This window comes from Mus musculus, chromosome 12 (assembly GCF_000001635.26).
Source record: "Mus musculus strain C57BL/6J chromosome 12, GRCm38.p6 C57BL/6J".
NCBI lineage: Eukaryota > Metazoa > Chordata > Mammalia > Rodentia > Muridae > Mus > Mus musculus.
In genome coordinates this window covers 102128411-102152254 of record NC_000078.6, presented here as the reverse complement: position 1 = coordinate 102152254, position 23844 = coordinate 102128411, and the positions used below count along the sequence as shown (strand labels likewise).

Genomic DNA, 23844 nt, shown 5'->3' with positions numbered 1-23844 from the left:
CTTCACAATTCCTGTCCCCTGGCCAGACCTAGGAAGTGCAAAGTCCACATGGTCCCCTTCTCTGCCAGATAATAACACAGTCCTTGCACTGTCTTTGGGTCCCAATAGCATCCAAGAGGCATTCCCAAACATCTCACCATAGCTCTGCAAACTCATCTTGGTAACTACCTCCTTATCCACTGTTTTTCTCATGGTATTTATCACTGACACAAGATACACATTTACTGGTTTGCATATTTATTTTACTCTCAGTTTTCTTGCACTAAATCTAATGCCCAAAAGTTAGCTTTATTCACTATTGTCTATCTAGTGCCTGGAGCATGTAAGGGGTGTTCCTGAATAATACACACACACACACACACCACCTCACTAAAACCATCACCCTCGAGCTCTTATCCCCATTGTACACATAAGGAAACTGAGGCACAGAAGGGTTTGCAACTGGCTTGCTGGAGTCCAGTGTGGGAGATGGCAGAACCGTGCTTTAATAAACCCAGGCAGCACACTCCACATCTCTTTGCATGTTTGGGAGGGGAGGTGCCATCATGTCTGGCTCAGTCTGTTCTCTTAACCATGCTTCTAGATGAAGAGCAACTAATGAAGGATTGATGGGTTGGGGGTATTCTGCTGATGGATGTGAAAGGCCGCCAATGAGACCCCTACATATGGACACCTGCATTTCGCTAAGGGGTACAGTATACTTGAAGGGCTTATCCCCACAGCCATCATTCCGCCCTTTTCAGACAGCCGCTCACACCTTCATCCCCTTGACAAGAATAGCGGCGGGACCTTGCGAGGTTTCAAAACGGAGTGAGAACTTGAAGTTCACCCAACTCCTGGCATGGCTCCCTAGACTTCTTGCTTTGCTTGTACAAACAAAGGCTGCAGTTCTGATAGAGGCAATGCTAGGACACTTGGTAGGGCAGCCAGAGAACACACTGGGACAGTGTATCCTCCCTGCCAGTCTGAGGAGGGTCTGTCTCCTGCAAGAAACCAGCCCCACCCCCATCTACCTCTAGGCAGCTGCCACATCTATGTCACTCTGACTAAGATTCAGTCTTTGAATGGGACCCTCCCTACCTGTGTAAATAGAGCTGCCAGGACATCAATGCAAAAGACAGCACAAGCCACCAAGGCATTGGGACCTAGCTCCATGCCACTTCTTTTCCTCATGGTTTCAAAAGTACCCCTACCTTCAAGGCCAATCCCTCCTGGTGACCACAAGGAAAGTTTTGTTGCTGCCCTGGGTTGAGGAATGTTTCCTTCTGCTCCCCAGAAATACAGATATACATGACTCTATCCGTAATATTTCTCAGTTAATGGTGCTTCATTAACTTTCTGATCAGGTCACAAGTTAGGATCCCTGAACAGGAAGCACAACTCCTTCCCTGAGCCATCTGCACACAGCTTTAAAGTAATGTTCATTTAGTGAGTGGATGACTTTATGGAGAACCAGTCTTCCATTTAGATTATGTGTGTTCACGATGTCAGATCCACCTCTCCTCCCCGTTCCCCTGAGCATTCCTCGGATGAGCCTTATTCTATTCATCTGCACTTGCTGAGCTGTTACTTACATCAGAGGTGCTGGGATTTCTTGGATAAATAAACAAACAAGTAAGCAAATGCCTGAGCAGACTTCAGCCCCAGAGGTGGGAGAAGAGAAAAGAGAGTGGAAGCTGACTGGTCTAGGAGGCCAGAGAAGCTGAGCTGTTTAGGGAAATCCAGCCTCCATGATGAGCTGTTTTTGAAAGTTAGCATCACTCAAGCCTATGGAGAGCGATGGGAAATGTCTGCTAAGTCTATGGGCACTCCTTACTGTCTGCCAACTTCTGAAAAGAGACACCGGGCACTACAGTTCCCTGACAGACAGCAAGCAGAAGGCGGAGCTCAAGCTCTCACTGTAAGGGGAAGTGTGATGGGGTTCCTGAGGCGGTGGGAAGAAGACATTTGGGATGTACCTGATTAAGATGCTCAACAAAAGAATGGATACAGAAGCTGTGCGTGGTGGCGCAAGCCTTTAATCCCAGCACTCGGGAGGGAGAGGCAGGTGGATTTCTGAGTTCGAGGCCAGCCTGGTCTAGAAAGTAAGTTCCAGGACAGCCAGGGCTACACAGAGAGACCTTGTCTCGAAAAACCAAAAAAAGAAAAAAAAAAAGAAAAAAGAGAATGGATACAGAAAGTGTGGTACATTTACACAATGGAGTACTAAGCAGCTATTAGAAACAATGAATTTATGAAATTCTTAGACAAATGGATGGATCTGGAGGATATCATCCTGAGTGAGGTAACCCAATCACAAAAGAACACACATGATATGCACTCACTGACAAGTGGATATTAGTCCAGAAACTTAGAATACCCCAAATAAAATTTGCAAAACACGTGAAACTCAAGAAGAAGGAAGACCAAAGTGTGAATACTTCAATCCTTCTTAGAATGGGGAACAAAATACCCATGGAAGGAGTTACAGAGACAAAGTTCGGAGCAGAGCCTGAAGGAATGATCATCCAGAGACTGCCCCACTTGGGGATCCATTCCAAAAACAACCACCAAACCCAGACACTAGGCAGATGATAACAAGAGCCTGCTGACAGGAGCTTGATATAGCTGTCTCCTGTGAGGCTATGCCAGTGCCTGGCAAATACGGAAGTGGATGCTCACAATCACCCATTGGATGGAGCACAAGGTCCCCAATGAAGGAGCTAGAGAAAGTACTAAGGGAGCTGAAGAGGTCTGAAGCCCCATAGGAGAAACATCAATATGAACTAACCAGTACCCCCAGAGCTCCTTGGAACTAAACCACCAATCAAAGAAAACATGGTGGAACTATCTATATATAAACCACCAATCAAAGAAAACACATGGTGGCCCTAGCTATATATGTAGCAGAGGATGGCCTAGTTGGTCATCATTGGGAGGAGAGGCCCTTGGTCCTGTGAAGGCTCTATGCCCCAGTATAGGGGAATGCCAGGACCAGGAATGGGAGTGAGTGGGTTGGGAGGCAGGGGGAGGGAGAAGGGATAGGAGATTTTCGGAGGGGAAACTAGGAAAGGGGATAACATTTGAAATGTAAATAAAGAAAATATCTAAAAAAAAAAAAATCAGCCAAAAGGAAAAAAAAAAGATGTCTTTACATGTATGGAACTGTCAAGTCATAGATAAAAGATATTCTATTTTAAAATGATCTGGAGGACTGGAGATGGCTCAGCAGTTATGAGCACTGGCTACTCTTCCAGAGGTCCTGGATACTGTCTTCAGAACCCAGATGGTGACTAACAGCCATCTGTAGAGCTACTTCTAGGGATCAACACCCTCTTCTGGCCTCTGTGGGCACTGCATACATATGGTGCATAGACATGGCTGCAGGCAAAACACCTGTTCGCAGAAAAATAGCTTTTCCAACTGCAGAAGAGGGTGTGGGGAGGGATGGAAGAGGAGCCATCACCAAATCCCAGTGAGCAGACATGAAGAACAGTTTCGTCCTAGCATCTTAGGGGGTCACAGGGCTCATTATGCCATCCGACTTCATCTATCTGAAGGCAAGAAGGAAGAAGAATGGAAAACACTGGACAAGACCTCCACAGCAGAAAGGCAAGCTGAGCAGGGCCAGGAACAGTGGCTCAGGGCTTCAGAGCCAAGTGTGAGGTGACAAGCCTTTACTACCTGCAGCTCCACAGCCCTGGAAACCAGGCCCACCAGCCCAGAATCCCAAACTCACACTCTCATCAAGACTGTGATGTCCCTGACCCATGGAATTTCATGGCTGGTACAAGGGAATGTTTGTAAGAAGGTGTGCATGCAGCAACCTGCTACATAAAGGAGTAGCCAGATCTGCCAGCATAGGCACCAGAGACTGAGGTCATTACAAAGCCACAAAAATGGTCTCCTTTTAACAATTTTGTTGTTGAGGACACTGAGCAAATCCAGTACCACTGAGCTACGTTTTTAAATTTAAGATTTAAACTTGAATTAAATGCCAATTTAAAAATTTTAAAAGGAGACAAGCTTTTATGACTTTTTAAAATGTTGGTTCAGGGGTTAGAGCCCAGGTCTTCCTGCTTGCATAGCAAGTATGGTATTGGCTGAGTTTTCTCCCCATTAAAATTCTTTGAAGAGGGGCTATCGTTAAGAACCTTTGCTATTGTTCTTTAGTGGTTCCCTCTGATGTTACACATCACTGTGGAGGAAACCAGCTCTGGGGATCTCTGCTAGTTTGTCCAAACGACATTGGTCACTCACTCCAAATGGAAAAAGAATAATAATCATAGGCCGTTGCCCTGTGACACTGTGGCCAGGCCCAGTGTACTGGGAGGGGGCTATCTCTTCCCCAGGCTCAGCAGCCTTCCTGAGGACTGGTTACTAAGTCAGAAGGGAACATGTGGGCCCCGTTACCATGGGTTCACCAGCTCTGCTCCTGCAAACTGTGCTCAGGGAGCCAGGAAACAGATGTCCCCAGAGTGCCCAGAGGATGTGGCAAAACATTGCTAGGATCTAGCACTTGCTGTGTAATGGTGGGTGGGTTCTTTACAAAGGACCCCGGCATCAGACACCTCTAAAGGACAATCAAGTCAGAAGACTTCATTTAAAATAAAAGCAGACTTTGGGGGGTTGTTCTTATCAAGGCCCACACTGTGCTTTAAAGATGATAACTGAAGTCACTCCCCACACTCTCAAACATCTAACCAAAGTGAGCTCAGACACCGTGATGCCAGACAGGCTGGCAGACCACTAAGTAGGGGCTCTGGAGTTAAACCACCACACTGAGGTAAATCCCTGTCTCTAGGGAGGAGGCGTCATTCATGGGCATGGGCTGTGTGGTCAGAAACGCTAGGCCAGAGACTCCAACCTCCTGAATTCTAAGAGACAGCAGATGCCACCATCCTGATTGAGCAGTGTGAATTCTGGTGCTTTCAGAGCCTTACAAACAAAAACTCATCATCCATATAAAAGAGCAACCCCTTTGAAGCTGCAGCCAGCCCTGCATACAGTACAGAATCTGGTCCCAGTACGAAGCAAAGAGAAGTGGATCCCGGTGTAAGTGGTGGCTTGCATCCTCACGATGTGCATCTGCTTGGTGATTTCATGTGGATACAGACCCACCCCTGGATGGGTACCCCCATCGGACAGGACCCTGCCAGACTCCTTAGCAGAAGACAGCTCTGGGGAGCCAGAGGCAAGGTTGTTGTCGACATCCATCCATCCATCCCTTAATCCTGCTAGTTTCATCTTTGCCTCGCTATGCCCCTGAGAGACTGTGGCAGAAATTCCAAGGCAGGCAGAGGCTCTGGATGAGGGGGACCCACACAGGAGACAAGTCACAGGGCATCCTGGGATTCAGTTATTGCCAATTCTTGATCTGAGCTTGAACTGCTGATAGATGTGCCAGATAGCAGTTGTGCCAGACAGCATACTGAAATACCTGTGTACTGATTCTGACCGTAGAGGGTCTGGTTCAATTGGCCCATGGGAGGACCTAGCGTAGGTATTTTTGTCTAGCTCACAGATTACTCTATGGTATAGTCAGGGCCAAGAATCTCAGCTAAGGACCTGTGGTCCCCTGCCACCCCGCAAAAAAAAAAAAACCTGTTTAATATTAAGTGTATAAAATTTTACAATGCAAACCTATTTCATTCACATTCACAGTGGTATTATTCAAAACAAAAAGGAGAAACACTCATGCATCCGTAGATGAATAAAGAAAGCATAGTTTGTGCCTACAGTTAAATACCATTTAACCAGAGAAACGAAGGAATCTCTGCAGCTGGGCAGATAGCTCAGACCAGAAAGTGGTTGTTCTTACAAGCATGAGAACCTGAGTTCGGTTTCCAGAAGCCAGGTTAAAAGCTGGTTGCTGTGGCAAGGACTTGTAATCCCAGTTCTGGAAAGGCAGAGGTGAGCAGACCCCTGGGGCTCTCTTCACCAGCCTCGTTCCCTTGGGAGTTACAGGCCAGGGAGAAACCCAATCTCAAAAATATAAAAAGGCTCAGGTCAGGGTAGGCTTGACCCTTGAGGAACAACTTCAGAGTTGACCTCTGGCCTCCACAGACACACATACATACACACTCTTTGCCCCCGAAACACACACTTACACACAAGGAGGGATTTTTGACACCTGTTACAGCATAAATGGTCTTTGAGGACATTATGTCGCAGAGGTGAAGCCAGACATCAGAGGGTAAATATTACATGATCCTACTGATAAGAGCAGTCACATTAATAGGTCCAGTAGGTCTGAAGGCAGCTGTCATGGGCTAGGGAGGGAAATGGGGGTCGTGGTTAGTGGGCACGGAATTTCAGGTTACAAAGATGTAAAGGCGCCAGAGATGGTTGCGTGGAGACAGTTACACCACAGTGTGAATGTACTGCACTTCCTAAACTCTCCCCTTATAAATAGTTAAAATGGTAAATTGTGTTATGTGTGTTTCTGTAATTAGAATGTCTACTCTTACTGCTTAAAGGTTTCTCAACTGTGAAACACCTCAGAACCTTGAATATATTTATTGTGGTTCTCTCACTAAGAAAGGCTGAATCTATGGTTTTGTTCCAAGCTATTTGCTTATGGAAAGTACCTCAAGAAGTGGGTAGAGACAGGGGAATGTCACCTTGTAGACCAAGAGGGCTCCTCAGAGAAGCTTGGGGGATACCAGAGTAAGCTCCACATGGCCAGCTTCTAGCATGGAGCCCCAGAAAAGTGTGGGTCACAGAGCTCAGCAGGCAGTGGGCATAAGTTACCTGGACTCATGCCAGGCGAACCCTGCGAACCACTGAGGGAGAGACAGAAGCTCAAGCAACTTGCTCAAGGCCACACAGATCACTGACAGACCAGGAGCACAAGCACAGAGCAAAAGAGACTACACTGCCACTATCCAAAGTGAGGCTGACCTCCAGACAGGCAGCCCTGGGGTACCCGGGAGCTGGACAGAGGTACAGACATCCTGTATCTGCATTTGAGCAAGGTGTCCATGTCCATTAATGGGATATGCTGCCTTCCTCCGCATCCCTCCTTCAAGACCCCCCCAACCCCCCGGCCATCTTCTCCCCTCACCCTGTATTTGTTGAAGATGCATGGCGAGCCAGGTGGAGGCCACAGCAATATCTTTCCCAGTGTGAGGCCTGCAAATGATGATCCTGTTGAGCCCCACCCCCTGCTTCTTCCTAATGATGTGGGTCAGCCAAAGCTTACAAGTAATTTAGCTTCTTGTCACCATACACCAAACGGGAATATTTGCCAGCTAAGGAACACATAGGCAAGGTTTAAATGATCAAAGAGATTTCAAAGCAATTCTTCGCAGAGTCTACCCACTCCTGGGCCCACAGAAGAATTACCTGGAATTACAGAGTGAAAAGATACAGAGCTGTGGCTAGCCTACCCTGCTGGCTCCCTCCTCCCAGTAAAGCCCCATGCCCTTCCCTAGCTAATCAAAGCCTCCCAGCTGATGGGGCTCCCCTGTGTTTTCCTGGGGAGGCTACTGAGAGGCCAGCAGTTTGTTCTAGAAGCATTTTTTTTTTAATGCAGAGGAAGCTGACCCTTGGTTCTGCTTCTCCTAGGTGCTAGCCCCGAAGCCCAGTGAATTGTTGTAAGGCAGGGCTGGGAGCCCGTTCTCACAGTCTTCCTCCATGAGGCCTCAGCCAGAGCCGATTAGCCTCTCTAATCTCGCTCATAAATCATTCCATCTTCTCCACTAATCATCTTTATCAACGCACCTGTGAACCTCTGGGGAACTTCTATTCCTTTCTAGAACGAGGCTTCCCTTAGATGAAGGCATTTTGAGGTGGTGATGCCCATGAAGACATTTCAGTAAGGAGCCAGGGAACCCTGTCCTCAGGAGTTCATCTCCAAATAGGTCCTGGCACAGGACCCCACAAATGAGGCTGGGTTGCAGCCACCTTTCCCCAAAACACAAGCTTGTGATGGATCCTCCTATAGAAGGCATACCAGCTCCCCCCTAGATAATTTAGCAATGCGGTGGAATGAGGCAGAAGATGTGGAGATGAGAACTCTGATAGCCAAGGTCCTCAGAGCAAGGCTACAGGTCTTTCATTGTTGTGTTTGGAATTCATCATTTCCCTTGTGGCTTTAAGGGCTTCCAACATTGCTTCAAAAAACCTCTCTGCACAGTGGTCTAGGGGGATAAGTTTGGAAGTAAGCCTACTGGCACAAAAAGTATAGTAAGTGGGTCTGGAGAGATGGCTCCATAGTTAAGAGCACATACTATTCTTGTAGGGACCCAAGTTCAGGTCCCAGCACACACCTGTAACTCTAGTTTCAGGAGACCTGATGCCCCAGGGATCCAAGGGTACATGTGCTCATGTGCACAAACCCACACTTGAAAAGGACTTTTTTTTTTAAGTATAATAAGCTGGATATTCACACCTGGGGAATGCCACGTGGCAGGAGCATACTGTTGGAACAACCCATGTTCCCTTCTCCATGATGCTTCATGAGACTGGCACTTCAACCATCCTCAAATCTCCCACCCATCTGCCCAGTGTTGTAGGAGGCAACAGTGATCTTTTCTGCTCTTCAAACCCGTCACGAGCAGAGTCCCAACCTCAGAGGCAGCATAGAAGACCAGTCACCACCAGCCCTCAAGGGCCAGATGCAGTATGACCAGCTGCCGCAGGCTCCTCTCACTACACATTTCCCTCTATGCTGGGCAGTGCACTCAGACTGTGGGCCACAATACACCCTTCGTTCTTTCAGTTGTTTCCCTCTGGTATTGGTCACAGTGAAGAGGAAAACAGAGAAGACAGGCAGGGAGGTAAAGCTAAGCCAGATGAAAATATCTCCCTGACCCTTGGTTTTCTCTGGCCTTCTTGTTTCAGAAGCCACCTGAAAGAATGTCCCACCACCCCATCTGCAGCAAGGGATGGCTAACCACTGTATCCCTTTGAAACCTCCCAGCCACACCAGACCCTTTCATGTGCCATCCCAGGTTGCAGGGAATGAAGAGAGGCTGGTCTTATCCTTCCAGCCTGCGGATAAGGATGCCTCTCCTTAGTTCCAGTGTCCTGACGTGGATGCCCAGGGAATATCTGTCAGAGGCATACTTTGTAGTATAAGGTAAAACTCAGGCAATGTGCATGGGGAAAAGACCTTCACTGTGACAAATACCTGACGAAAACAACTTAAAGAATGAAGCGTGTATTAGGGTTCCCACAGAGAGGTCTATAAGGAAAGGGAAGGGAGGAGGGAAGGAAGGAGGAAAGGAGGAGGGAGGGAGGAGGGAGGGAGGAGGGAGGGAGGAGGGAGGGAGGAGGGAGGGAGGAGGGAGGGAGGAACTTCCTGTGCTCCCATCTCAGAGGGTGATGGTGTTATGAACCACAGATGTCACCGTGGTACAGCTGACAAATCTACCTCCCCTCTTACACACCCAACAGATTCTGTACATCTCGCTCTACTTAATGGTGCCCTACACACGACTATTATCTTTGTCTAGATTTCCTTACAATAGTGCCGAGTAGTTCCAACTCCCCTTTCTTTTGTTAAACCCAAGGCAAAGGAAGCAGCTTAAGCCTAATGGTAAGGGGCTGTGATCAGAATCCTCAGATTCAACTCTGAGCTAGAGACCTTGGAGAAGCTATTTAGCCTCCTTGTATCTAACTTACATCTTTGGGAAAACGGGAATGAGGATGCCACCCTACTACCCAACAGCAGGTGTGACCAGGAATGACAAAGGCATATGTGTCAAGTGCTCAGAACAGTGCCTGCCCTCTTACTTTCAAAACCTGCCTTCCCCACCTTCGGTTCCTCCTGTTAGGCGATGCATTCTATGGCCCTGACACTGAGGGCTACACCAAGAGTGTAGCACTGTGCACATTACCGGTTGGTTCCATAGGTTTCTACCCTCTTAACGGGAATGGATGTTCCCTGGAGGCAGGGCCCATACTTAGGAAACTGGCCCAGTCTACATGAGTCCTACAGCTATAGTGCAACACACAGCTGGCTTCTTACTCCAAACAAATGACCCAGGGCCTCCTCCTCAGGGCAATTTTACATACATGTAGAGACCTCAGGAAGCACATGTCACTGAACGGAATCAGCTGGTGTGGGATCTGCCAAGCTCTCCCTGGACTGGAGCCCATGACTGAAAGTCAGACATTTGTGGTTTGGATGAGATTAATCAATAGTGGACACAGATGCAAAGAGATGGTCTAGCAGGTGGATCTGACTTTCTGACATTATCACCTATAGAGTTCACACTCAAGAACCATGCACACACACACATACATGCACACACTACCACCACCACACCCCTTCATAATGTTTGAAGTAAGTTTAGGATTATAGAGTTATCGCTGGCTGCATAGGGCCTCATACAGCATCCTACAGGCTGCGAGTGCAGCTCAATGATCTTTATCCTTCTGTGCTAGCTCTACATGAGACCTTTGCTTTACACAGGCGGCACATTTGCACCAAATCCTAGTTATAAAGGGGTCGATTCTGGGAGATCCCGGATAATTGGTTCTCTCTGTTGCAGGGAAGAGGATGGTCTTGAGAGAGATGCATTAATACCCTGAGCAAGTGAGCATGATCAAATCTACACAATGCTTTGCACTGAGGCCACAGAAGCCTGGAGGGTACCCTGTGCCAGCATTCTGCCCATTTCACAGCCAGAAATCGAAGGCTCAAATAACCAGTGTCCTCTACAAAATCTGGGCAGTCAGTGCCAAAGCTTAACAAATGGTCTCTGAGCTCGGGTTTCATTCCTCAGGGATCACGTGACGCATAGAAGGTCCCAGATTTAGAACAGACCTACTAAAGACCATTGTGCTGCAGTCTCTATTGTCTTGTGGTCATCCCTGCAAAATATAACCGTCTCCACTCTCCAAAGAGACTGTAGCAAGCACTAGGGTATTTGTGATTTGGGATAGGGGTGTGGAACTCAAAGTGAAGCCTATACATCTCTCATATGAACACATGTGGTGCTCACATCCTTGTAAGGAAGGGACACACACACACACACACACACACACAGAGTGTACCACTTTCTGTGTACCAGTCATGGTTCCATACTTGAGGTTATATCAATACATCCAAACACAGAGCCAACCTTGCCCCTTCCCTCAGGGCAGAAGATAACTAGAGTTCAGGGTCTCCGAACTAGGAGCTTAGAGACCAGAAGGCTTGTCTCTAGAGTTGTATTCTTAATCCCCAATTTCCCCTTCATGAGTGTGCCTGTCCTACTACTCCATGGTATCCACAGGCTAGATGAGACAGTTGAAAGGGAGGCCATGTCCGTGGAGCACAGCTCCCCAGTGCACAGCATGAAGGGGCCTCTGCAGCCAGTTACCATGCACTCTAAGCTGAACTTATACCTCAGTCTCAGAGGCAAGAGCAAACTGCATCTGGTCCCTGCCCTCCCAGAGTTGAAAGGCTGAAGAACTAAGACTGGCAAATGCCTGTATCATTTCATTTGCAGCCTGCCATGAGCTATCATCCACGGGTCCAGCATAGACTATGAGCTGGGATGCATCTCTCTAACTGACTTTCCACAGCTGCTGGGAACCAGTAGGCAACGTCATCACGGCCCCATGGCATATTGGCATATACATACCCAACCCCTACCCCTTTTGCTACAAAATCTTAAAATCAAAGTCATCTGCTTTGGCCTCACCTTAACTAAGCGCCACCTGCTTGATAACTCCCTGAAGCCTAATTACTCACTACTGTGCCAGCACTCCTGGCCACTGTTTGTTTTCTCTCTCCCCTGGGCCAGCCATGGAGTGAGGCTTGCTGGTAAGCATTCCTCCAGGTATGGACATGATGCTGTGACTTTCATTTGCTTAGCTGTCCTTCCATGCTGCCATATCTCTTTGAGGGCAGGCTCCTTCCTTCAAGTCCCTCCCCCTTTGCAGCAAGGACCTTTGGGCTGAGAACCCTGTACAGAGTCAAGCAGGCAGATGGCCATCTAGAAATGAGTGCTGTGCTGTGTTTGCTTTGAGTACAGGGCTGGTGCTGTCCTTTTACTGAAGTGTCAGAGGAAGCTATGGGGTCATAACCCAACAGGACACCATCCGACCTGCCAAGGGAGAGCTCCATTCCTTCCTCCACAGACACCTTGTGGACTCTCATTCCTTTCCTGAGAAGGATATTCCTAACTTTCCCCCAGAGAAACACTAAAAGAATCCAGCATGGTTATTGGTCTTTTTTTTTTTTTTTATGAAAAAGGACCATTGAAAATTTTGAAATGCTATCTTTCAATACTTCCTCAATAATGGGCCACATTGAACACGAAAGTCCCATATTAAGCCTGCGACTCCCGTGTAGAACTGCACGGCGAGATTGCTCCTACCCGAGGCAGTACATGGCAGTGCTTAATCGTTTCCATTTTTAACCCAGGCAGGAACACTTCTCAGAGTTGAGCAGGATGCCAGCCAAGTGGGTGAGTGGGCGTGCTCTGGATTGCGGGGAGGCCTGACAGTTGGGTTAGAACGAAGGATCTGCATGTCAGGGGGCAGGAGATGGCCCAGCAGGGAGAAAGGTTTGCTTGCAGATGGCCCCAGTAGTTTGGATAATGGAGGGAACTGCTTTTTGATTGCAAACAAATCAGTATTCGAAAAATACCAAGAAGCAATCTGACATTTGGGGCTGCCGGGGACCCACATGCCTCGTCCCTCAGAGGGGCAACTAGCAGGGATGGGCTCACCTCCCTAACTTTTCTTTTCTACCTCCATTTACTAAAACTAAGGCCCAGGATATAGGCTCAACACTCCCCTCTCCTAGTCCTTTTTTAAAGATTTATTTATTTATTTATTTATTTATTATTTTATATGAGTACACTGTAGCTGTCTTCAGACACACCAGAAGAGGGCATTGGATCCCATTACAGATGGTTGGGAGCCACCACGTGGTTGCTGGGAACTGAACTCAGGACCTTTGGAAGAGCAGTCAGTGCTCTTAAGGGCTGAGACATCTCTCCAGCCCCCACTCCCACCCCAACTTCTTTTTAAAGTCAGGGTTCCATATAGTCTAGGCTAGCTTCAATGGGCTATAGAACCAAGCATGACCCTGATCTGCTGCTGCTCCTGCCCCACGTACCACCACACTCAGTTTTGTGCAGTACTAGCAAGGGAACCCAGGGCCTCAGGCATGCTTGGAAAGCACTCTACCAACTTAGCCACATTCCCAGTCCACATTTTATAGGCTGGTTCCAGGAGGGATTTCTAAGGCAGCCAAATCATTTAGCAAGAATCAGTAATGGTGGACCCACATCTATCAGAACCCACAAAGAGAGGACAAAGTGAATGCTGAAGTCTACTGCAGACTTTGATTAATAACAATGTACACATATTAGCTCATGTGTGCAAATGTAACGCCCTACAGCTAGGTGTGAATAGCTAGGTGTGAACTGCTGCAGAGCCAGGACCAGGTAAGAGGCTCTCCATATTTTGTTGTTGTTTGTTCAATTTTTTTCTATAAACCTAAAACTTCTCTAGAAAAATAATTATTGAGTATATTGAGTATATCCCCCTCTCTTTTTCTGTTCTCTGGGTGGCTTTGGTCTTCTCATCGGCAGAACAAGAGCATTAATAGCCCCTTTGTAAAGAATTCTTAGAAGAAGAAATACAGAGTGTACTCAGAATGTGTCCAACACATGGCACCCCAGGGCAGCACTACCATGTGCTAGGTACCACTTAAAAATTCCACCTGTCAAGTGGCTTAAGTCTCATAGCAGCCTAGTAAGGTGGGCAGGAACTTCTATTATCCTCATTCCAAAAGGGAAAACTTAAAACTTTACATAATTTGTTCAAGGTCACATCACTAGTAAGACGTAAGCTGAGACTCAGTCCCTAGGTCTGCTTTCACCATACAAACCACCATCTCCAAGATGCACAGGCACAAGCCTTTTCTGGCTTCTGGAAATCTTCCTAACTAGCCAGCACAACCTCTTTTTGTTCACAGGTAGGAGAGGTAGAAAATGCCCAAATGCCAGCAGGCAGAGTCATAGGTACTGATGACATCAGAATCTGCTTCCCAAAGACTTGGACCAATTTGACCCTATCCCACCCTTCAAGGAGCAAAAGGTGGGTGTTTAGATGACAGATGAGTGTCTTCCTAGCCTCCTTTTGTGATCAGACTGCTGGCTCTACCACATCCCTGTTCCTGTAGCCTGTACTTGACTCCCCACAGAATCCTGATGGACCTTTTGCAGTTCTGGTTTCTTCCTTTTCTTTCTTTCTCATGCTTTTTGCACCTTTAATTCCTGCATGGGGGCATCTATGAGACCTGTGGCCGGGATACTGTACAGTGGCTTCATCTCTGCCTGATCCAGCTGTGTACTGGCTCCCGTTGGCACGCCCCTCCCGTCCTTACCCAGTCTGCCACATACTTTCCTTCACACCTGCCTCCACCTCTACCCAGTACAGAAAAAAAAGCAAGGGCAGAGTCACAAAAGCAACTGGATCACAAAGCATTCTCCATTCAAAGCCTGCATCAGTTGCTCTGCTCCTCTGAAATGCTACAAGACCCTTCATCTTCAGCCTGCTCCTCCCAGCATTCCTCCCAAGGACACAGCCACCAGGCACTTCAGAACGCAAAGAGGGAACCGCAATATAACACAGCAAACTCTACAGGAGGCTGAAATCCCCCAGCAACAAATCCACCTCCTCTCTCCTTCACCTACTTTTTAAAGATTCGGGATGCCAGAAAACTACAGGGGGACAGAGCCAAAAAGAAGAGACACTCACTCAAACTTAAATGTGGGGTTGGGTGGGGATAAGGACAGGAGAAGCCTCGCTCAGCACTGTTTAAAATAAAAACAAACAAACAAACAACACCCAAACCAATGTAGGAAGTAAACATTTTTCTATGTAAAAATGTTCTAAGATAGACTGTCTGCAGAATTCTAAATCCTCAAAGATAAAGATACAGCAAACTAAGAAATGTTTGCTTTCACGAGAGGATCAGCTCCATCAACAAATGGCTGCCCAGTGCTTGTGACGCCCCAGCTCTGTCTCATCACCAGAGGCATTGGATGAAACCTATGTGTGTAACTGTCCTATGACACAGGGTAGAGGATGTCTTACGTGCCAAACACCAGGTTAAGGGCTGATGTGTGGTAATGTGTATTATCCTAGTAAGCCTGTGAACCAGATGTAGTTATCACCCCTGCATCCCATGTCACAAATGGGAAAGCTGAAATGCACACGGTGGCTTCAGATGACAAACTAGGCTTTCTCTGGATATGCTCCAGAGCAGTGAGCAATGTGACAGTGGGCAGAAGAATGGACACTTGTGAGGGGCTGGAACAAAACACTGTGACAGCCACTGGTTTGGGGGGTCTACTAGGATTGGGTAGACAGGGGCAACCTTTAGGATGTTGCAGTGATGAGCAGAAATCCATGAGAGATAAGGACAGAGAGGTCATGATGGCCAGAAGCCTTAAAAGTTGCCCATGCAATGCAACTATCACTGGTCCTGATTTCCAGTTCAGGCCTTGGCAACTGCATTCCCCAGGAAGTGTCTCTTCCTGCAGGCCAGGCTTGAGAAGAGCCATCCTTAAACACTCCAGGTGCTACCACCAAGACAGGCCTGGGAACTTGCTGGTTCCCTCTGTGGACTGAACGGGCTCCATGGTCCCAATCCTTATGTTGAAGACACAACCTTCTAGAAGAGAGTATTTGGAGGCCTTTGGGTGTGTGAGATGGAGATTAGGGTTAAAGGAGACTATGATGGTGGGGTTCCTGTAACGGATTAGTGTCCTTAATAAGAAGAGGGGTGGGAGAGGAGGAAGAGGAGAAAGAAGAGAAGAAAGAGGAGGAAGAGGAAGAGGGAAAGAGTTCCTATAATGGATTAGTGCCCTTAATTAGAAGAAGGGGAGAGGGTCGAGGGATAGGAGAAAAAAAGAGGAGAAAGAGGAGGAAGAGGAGGAGGAGGAGGAGAAAGAGGAAAAAGAGTAAGAGGAGGAGGAGAAAGAGGAAAAAGAGTAAGAGGAGGTGGGGAAAGAGAAGGAAGCATAATTATGTTTTCTCACTATCATAGGAGCATGCCACACAAAGGCAGCGCTCTCTAAGGCAGACAGTCATCACCAAACACCAAAAAAATCAGCAACTTCATCTTTAACTTTCCAATGTCCAGATCTGTGAGAAAGCATCTTTTTAGCCACATAGCCTGAGGTAATTTGTTATAGCAGCCAGTGAAAGACTCAGGGTTCCTGCCATTCATTATTGTTGCATGGGTTTTGGCTACACCAAACCTCCTGCTTTCTGTATTGCTTGCTCTATAGAGACATGGAATCTCAACCTAGGAGCCACAACCCCTTTGGGGGGGGTGTCAAATGACCCTTGCACAGGGTCACCTAAGGACATAGGAAATACAGATATTTACATCACAATTCATAATTGTAATAACATAAAAAAATTGTTAACAGTAAAATTACAGTTTTGAAGTAGCAACAAACACAATCTTATGGTTGGGGGGCACCACAACATGAGGACCTGTATTAAAAGGGTCACAGGAAGGTTGAGAACCACTGTCTAGACTGTGAAGAGAAATATCTAAGGCCTGGAGTCCAGATCATGCCTTCAAGTCTCCGAAGGAAAATTATGATTTTTCTATAGCCATCATTGGCCAAAATTAAGTAATTGTTTTTTCCCTATGTGTGAAATAAATAAACAAATACTTTGGAAAATTACTATGTTGAACCAAGTCTTAACTTTTATTAAACATTCACAAGGGATTTTTCAGTGCTAGGATGATTAAAGGCAGAGCCTTGTTCATGATTGGCAAATACTCTACACCTTTAGCCTAACATTCGAACACTGGTCAACTGCCTACCTGAAAGTGTCCAGCAACACTCTAGGGCAGGGCCCACTGGCATTTGGTGTATACACAACTCACTGGGGACCTTGTTAGGATGCAGATTCCATTCTAATAGGAGAGAGAACGAGACTATATTCCTAGTAGACTCATGGTGATGGCCCACTATGAAGTTCTGGGCCCCAGCCTTGGTAGAAACAACTCTGACTTCCTCTTGCAAATATCTCTTATGCATGGATTCTGCCACACTTCTGAACTTCTAACCTGGAACTCCAGTCCACATTTATCCTAGCGGCAGCCCAGGATCTGCCCCCTAGGTGTCCTGTTACACTGACCGATAGGTGCCAGCCACACTTACACCCAGGTGTTGGACCACATAGATTCTAGCAACACTAGCCCTCAGGTACCCAGCCACACTGACCCCCAGGTTCACACTGACCCCCAGGTGCACACTGACCATCAGGTGCACACTGACCCCCCAGGTGCACACTGACCCCCAGGTATACACTGACCCCCAGGTATACACTGACCCCCAGGTGCACACTGACACCCCAGGTACACACTGACCGCCAGGTGCACACTGACCCCCAGGTACACACTGACCATCAGGTGCACACTGACTCCCAGGTGCACACTGACCATCAGGTGCACACTGACTCCCAGGTGCACACTGACTCCCAGGTGCACACTGACTCCCAGGTGCACACTGACTCCCAGGTGTATACTGACTCCCAGGTGGAGGTTGAGGAAGCAGCTTTGTTTGCTCGCTCCAGATGCCTAAAACAATCCAGCACCCAACCCTCATTTGGCCCATATAGTTAACTTAGGGTCATCATGAGGCCAAGTAATTCCAAGCCAACAGAACATGTCTGAAGATTCAGATACACTCTTTGCAACAATCAGAGCCTGCAAGGACATAAGAGTAGCTTTGAGGCTGCAGAGATGGCTCAGTGGTTAAGAGCCCTGGCTGCTCTTCCAAAGAACTTGGGTTCAATTCCCAGCACCCACATGGCAGCTCACAACTGTCTGTAACTCCAATTGCAGGGGATCCAATATCTTCACACAGACACACTTGTAGGCAAAACATCAATTCACATAAGAAAAAGTGGCCTTTTGGTGACCATCTTCCCATGCTAGAACACAACTGAGTCCTAGAGACTGGGCAAAGCTGAGTTATAGACACCTTTTAACCTCTGAGCCCACTCTTACAGTTACCAAGCTAATCATTTTTCCTTGTTTGCTAAACTCAGTTGGGAAGGTTTCTGTCATTGAAACAAAAGCCAACCTCATCTATACCCATGACTACACAGAACTCTAGCAGGTCAGCTCCTCCTGTATACACCAAAAAGGAAGTGTCTCCTACAGTATTGACTGCAACCTCTGTGATCCTTCACTGTTATATGGCTTTTCTGGGTTAAGATCTTGCCCATTCTACTTGGCTGTGAGCTACTTAATGGCAGACGCTGCTTCTTGTAACCTGCTTGGATTCCACAGTCTGTGTGCAATAGCAACTGCTTGCTAAGGAGAGACAGAGAGAGAGAGGGAGAGAGAGAGAAAGAGAGAGAGAGAGAGAGAGAGAGAGAGGAAGGAAGAAGGGACTCTGCATCTGACCTTGGAAGATATGGGGGTGGAAATGGGAAGGGCATAGCCCTTGGGGTAGTTTGACTGAGAATGGCTCATTCATTCAGTGTTTAAATACTTGGTCCCCACACTAGTAGAACTATTTGGGAAGATTTAGGCGATGTCGCCTTCTGAAGAAGGTATTGTCATGAGCTGGACTTGAGATTTCAAAAGATTCATGCCATTCATGCCGTTACCTCCCCACTCCCTGTGTGTGTCTCCTGCTTGTGGATCAACGTGAGCTCTCCGCTGCTCCTACTGCCATCCCTCTGCTCCACTGTCATGGACCCTTTGAAACTGTAACCCCAACTAAACGCTTTCTTTTCTAAGTTGCCCTGGCTGTGATGCTTTGCCATAGCAATAAGAGAGTAGCTTAGACAGCACCAGAACTCAGTTAACTCCGAGGTGAGACCTTCAGGAGCCACTGAACTGGCCTTTATGTCCCCATCTTTGCAGAACACCACAACAACTCCCGTGTGTCAAGACGTGCTTCTATTACACCATCCCATTCACTGAGACCCTACTGTCGTTAGGCCCACTATGGATACAGTCAGCACAAAGTGTAATTTGAGTGTTAATTACTACTAAAGACATGGATGGTTTCTCTCATTTCCCTCTCCACAAGTAGACAAAGCACTGTGTTCTATCCCTGTGGGAGATTGAGATTGTTCATGATTGAGTAAACGTCCCTTTTCTGGAGGCAGGGAAGTACCTGAACAAAAAATAAAAAAGATGTGTTGAGGATGTTAACAACAGCATGGTACCATTGACTGTGGGATTGCCAAGATGATGGGATGATTCAGAAATAGATGTCCAGGCTCAGTGGGACCTACAAATGCTGCTTTGAAAGTCCTCACTGTCCCTTCATACTACAAAGTCCTTCTAGGAGGCCTCCGGAGAAAGAGAAGTTCATGGTGTTGAAAACAGAAAGATAGCTTAGAGCAGTGGTTCTCAACCCTCCTAACCCTGCGCCCCTTTAATAGGGTTCCTCACGTTGTGGTGACTCCCAACCATAGTTATTTTCATTGATACTTTGTAGCTGTAATTTTGATACTGTCATGAACTGTGATGCAAATATCTGAGTTTTCTGACCGTCTTAGGTGACCCTTGTGAAAGGGTCATTCAATCCCTAAAGGAGTCTCGACCCACAGGCTGAGAAGCACTGTCTCCGAGAGCAGAGCACATTGAACCCAACACACAGACTAGGCACGCAGACCTGGGTTCTGAAGCCAGAGTCGCTACTAACGAGCTGTGTGGCTTTGAGCATCTTGTGTCTCCATCTTTCCTAACCTAAAAAGACACTGCCTTGCAGAGGCTGACATCAGAAGCCTGGAGCTCTGCACCCAAGCCTACTCCTTTGCCCGGTGGTTCCATCTCCTACACACAGCCCTTTGCAGAGCCTTGACAGATTCTTCAACAACCCAGAGTGGGTAAGCACCATTCTGCCCACGTCGTAGGTTAGAAATCCCAGAAAACTGCATGATGTACCCAGCAACTCAGTAGAAAAGCCACCTATAACAAAGTCTCCTACCTCCCTCAGGGCTTCTGAACTCTTCACCCTACTGTATTCACTTCACAAAGACCTCTCCTGTGAGAGGCCTGAGCAACAGTCATATGTCTCTGCCACCAGGTACACTCCCTCCTCCTGAGGACTGGTTTACTGGTTTAAGTGAAGTCTGCCTGCAGCAGAATAGATCAGATGATACCCCTGGGACCCTACCACCCCAGACACCTCAGCGAGAAACATTAAAAGAGCTTCCCAGGACAAGCACAACCCAACTACCCAAGAACTTCCATTAGAGAGGAAGGGCCTAGCAACTAGCCCAGAGTCCTCCCTTCAGTGGCCTGGAGTGCTCCCACCCTGGTAGGTCATCTCATGAAGAAACGCACCATGAGCTATGGATTCATTGTCCCAAGGGAACCATCAAATGCACATGGCGAGCAAAGGGAGACATGACAGACACCAGGGCAAAGCCAAGAGAGCAGGGGAGATATAATGCCTTTAGAACAAAAGATAACATTTTTAGACTCTCGAATGTGACCTTCGTAGTTGCTGGATAAAGAAAGCTCTCGTGTTGCTTAGCAGCGTGGCTGACAAAAGTCTATAGGTTTCATTTCAGCACCATGCAGCTCCCTTTTCTCACTCAGGTTCCTAAGACCGTCTTTCCCAGCATTGTCTGGATCTGTCCACGTAGGCATCAAGCCCAGGCTGGGGTTAAACGGCTGCAGGGAAGGGGATAGCGCGCCTTACCAGGATCTGTGCAGTTCTTAGCCAGCGGAGTCCCATTGATTGGTGCCATCAATTTTCTATTTCGCCACGTGTCCAGCAGAACATGTTTGCCAGCAGAAGCTGTTTTGTGGCCTGGATTGGAAAAGAAAACAAGTCACAGATATCATCAGGTCCCTGTCATTTTTTAAACAACTTTACCCCTGTGCATCTAGCTGGGTCGGGCACAGACGTTGGGTACTTATTTTTATTATTTTTCTTTAAATGTGGGGGTGGGGGAGATGCACATGAGCGCAGGTGTCTGCAGAGGCCAAAGGAGTCAGATCTGCCTGGAGTTACAGGTGCTAGTGAGGGTCCTGAAGAGGGTGCCAGGAATTGACCTCAAGTCTTCTGGAAGAGCAGTACAGGCTCTTAACCTCGAGACATCGCTCCAGCCTCGGGGGTTGGCTACTTAGAGCCACCTGTAGTGAGTGCTACAGTCATTGGCAGCATGCTATCACCTGCTTACAAACACTATCCTGCTTCCTGCATCTAATCCTGTGTTTCTAGTCTCACATGGGTCACTTTGTGATCCGACCTTGGACGAGATTGAGCTGGTCTCAGCTCCCTCCACCTCTCCACCTCCACACAACAAAAGATTACATTAGGAGCACTAAATACTTTCTCAGTGAACTTGCTCAGGTGGTCCCCACAATTGGATGCTTAAATGTGTGTGCTCAGCCAGCTGATGGTACATGGCTCCGTGTGTAAACACATCACCCAGGGATCTGCTCGAAATGGAACTCTGATTCAGTAGGTCCAAGGCAGAGATTGAGAGTCTATAGTATCAAGCTCCCGGGTCATCATGCTATGGTCCAAGGGGTCACACAGAGCCATATCAGAGAAGGCATGGATGCCCCTGAACAGAGATGGTAGCACGGGAAGCTAACTCCTGATCTAGCACATAAAAATAGCTCTGGCTTTCAGACTACACCTCAACTCTTTACCTGTCCAGATGTTTCAGCTAGGTAGCGATACATCCTCCAGAACGCCTAACTCTCGCAGCTCCTCTAGACATTTTGTCGTTTCTTGTGTTTAATTGTCCAATTGCAAAGCATTGGGTATGAAGGTGTTAGAAATAAACTTTCTGGACTTCTTTAGAAACGAGCCACTCTCTAGCCTTCTACCCCCCCAAATCACAGTCTGGGTATTGAAAGAGAGTGATGTCTCTTTTTCTGTTTAAAAATTTAACCAGGTTTCACTTGTTTTTAACGTCGCTGTACCGATCTCTTAATGATCCCAAGATACTATGTTAATGGCCTCACTAACCACTCAAAAAAGATGCCCTCCTCCTGTGCCTCTGGCTAGGTTAACAACATTTATTTCACGGGGGGGGGGGGTGTCACCCCAAATGTTAACAGCACTAGTTCTGAAATATCTAGGCACTAAACATTCTTTAAAGGCTAAACACGAGCCCAAATCACCCCGAAATAAATATTTCATAAGTTTCTTCTCTTTCCCCACTCCGTCTGAAATTTGCATGTCTTAACAGACTCCCAGGTCGCCTTCTGCTTGGAGGAGCGTGGATCATGGCTATGCACGCCAGCCCTCCCTCTCCGTGGGGATTAAGCAGAGTTGAGTGAAGGGATGCTGGAACATGGCAGCAATCTCCCACGGGGACAGACTGCCCCCGCTCCGTTTAGGTTTGGGGAAGACCAAGCATTTGGATCAGAGCAGGTGCAAGGAGGAGAGCAGAGACTAAGCCTGAGAATTTGGGTCTCTGAGGGATGGAGCACAGCTTTGCAGAACAGAAAAGGGGGCTGCTCAGTTTCACACATCCTAAAGCGGGAGACTCTACCCCTGGGCTGCCATGAGTTGCCCATTACCCGCACACTCCAGGGACAGAGGTGGTGCAGGCTTTGATCCCAATAGCACACCTACAACTACGTCCGGAACCCCCAGGGAGCTTGAGCAGTTCGGCAGAACGTCGCCACAGTCCAGCTCGAGGCTCAGCACTCCTGGGTGAGCACTGCCCGCTGAGCGGGAAGGGAAAACCCTGGGGACCAATCTGACAGAGAAGAAGCTGGAGCTGTCAGAGCTCAAGCCCCCCAACTCCTCCAGCGGAAAACATCCTTTCCCACACCTACCCAAGCTTCCAAAGAGGCCGGAGGCACAGCACACCAGGGCCAGCACAGCGCACACGAAGCCAACTTGCTGCGGCAGCATCTCTCGCCTCCGGCGAACTTTGCTCTGCCGGATGAGTCCACGGAGAGCCATCTCCGTACGCCCCGCGCCCCTGGAAGAAGATCCCGAGCTTCAAGGGTTGGAGCGCTGTCTGTGGCCCAGCGGCGTTGGGGCTGCAGCGGGGCGATGCGTAGCTCAGAGGCAAGGGGCTCTGGGAGATAGCTTCATGGTCCGCGAACAAGGCAGTCACGGGGAGATCGGATGGGAATACCAGAGGAGGGGGAGCAATGCACGGCCGGAGCTCAGAGTTCCGCGCGGGGCGTGCGCGCTGCTCGCACCATGACTCCGTGGCGAGGAGACGACGCCTGCACGGTGGCGCTGGCGGCCCTGCTTGTCGGCTTGGCGCAGTCCGGGCGCTTGGAGCCGCTACCTGCCCACTGCTCTTCAGCGCGCTCGGAGTCCGCCGGGAGCAATCAGTGCTTGGCGAGCGCCCCCGCGCCCCGCGCCGCCGCGCCCACTCGCAGCATCCTCCTCGTCCAAGTTTAGCCCCGGCCGCCCCGGCTGCCCGCCTGCGAGGCTCCTCTGCTTCTCTCGGAAAGCAGGGCCCTGGCAGCTAAGTGCGTGCAGAAGGACCGCGCGCAGCACTCTCAGAACTCAAGACCCTCTCGGCCAGTGGCCGCAGTTTGGGCCCTCCCGCGGGCGAACTGTCCCGGGAACTTTCTCTCTGGCTCTTAGGCGGCCAGAGCCTGTGTCTGCGAGGCCGTGGCGCCTCCCGCAAGCTGCTCTCGCCTCCCTACTCCTCCCCTCCCGCCTGCCCGCCTCTCATCCCCCCCCCCTCCCCTGCACGTGTACACCTCCCCTAGGGCGCTCGCCCAGTGCGCTTCTCCCTTCCCCCAAGAGAGGCTCAACTACTGACCAATATAATCCCCTTTCCTTGCCTCCCTCCAAACCCCTTCCTCTCTCTCTCTCTAACCCTACGGAGCCAAAATGAGTCCTCAGCTTCTTGTGATTGCTATAAGGTGGAACAGGTTATGGCATCACCAAGGACTCTCAGAACCAGGGTTTCTGTAGG

General features: G+C 48.4%; 1 protein-coding gene across 2 annotated transcripts in view; it reads right to left on the bottom strand.

Moving 5' to 3' along the window:
• The window catches only part of Slc24a4 (solute carrier family 24 (sodium/potassium/calcium exchanger), member 4), a 138407-nt gene extending 114879 nt beyond the window's left edge, over positions 1–23528 (bottom strand). For both annotated transcript variants that reach the window (NM_172152.3, NM_001362345.1), the window contains exons 1-2: positions 22736–23528; positions 20634–20744 (exon numbers count right to left, since the gene is read on the bottom strand). In NM_172152.3, the coding sequence (NP_742164.2) occupies positions 20634–20744; positions 22736–22865 (241 nt within the window). In that variant the 5' untranslated portion in view covers positions 22866–23528. The remainder of the gene's footprint in view (positions 1–20633; positions 20745–22735) is intronic.
• Positions 23529–23844: the final 316 nt, after the last annotated feature.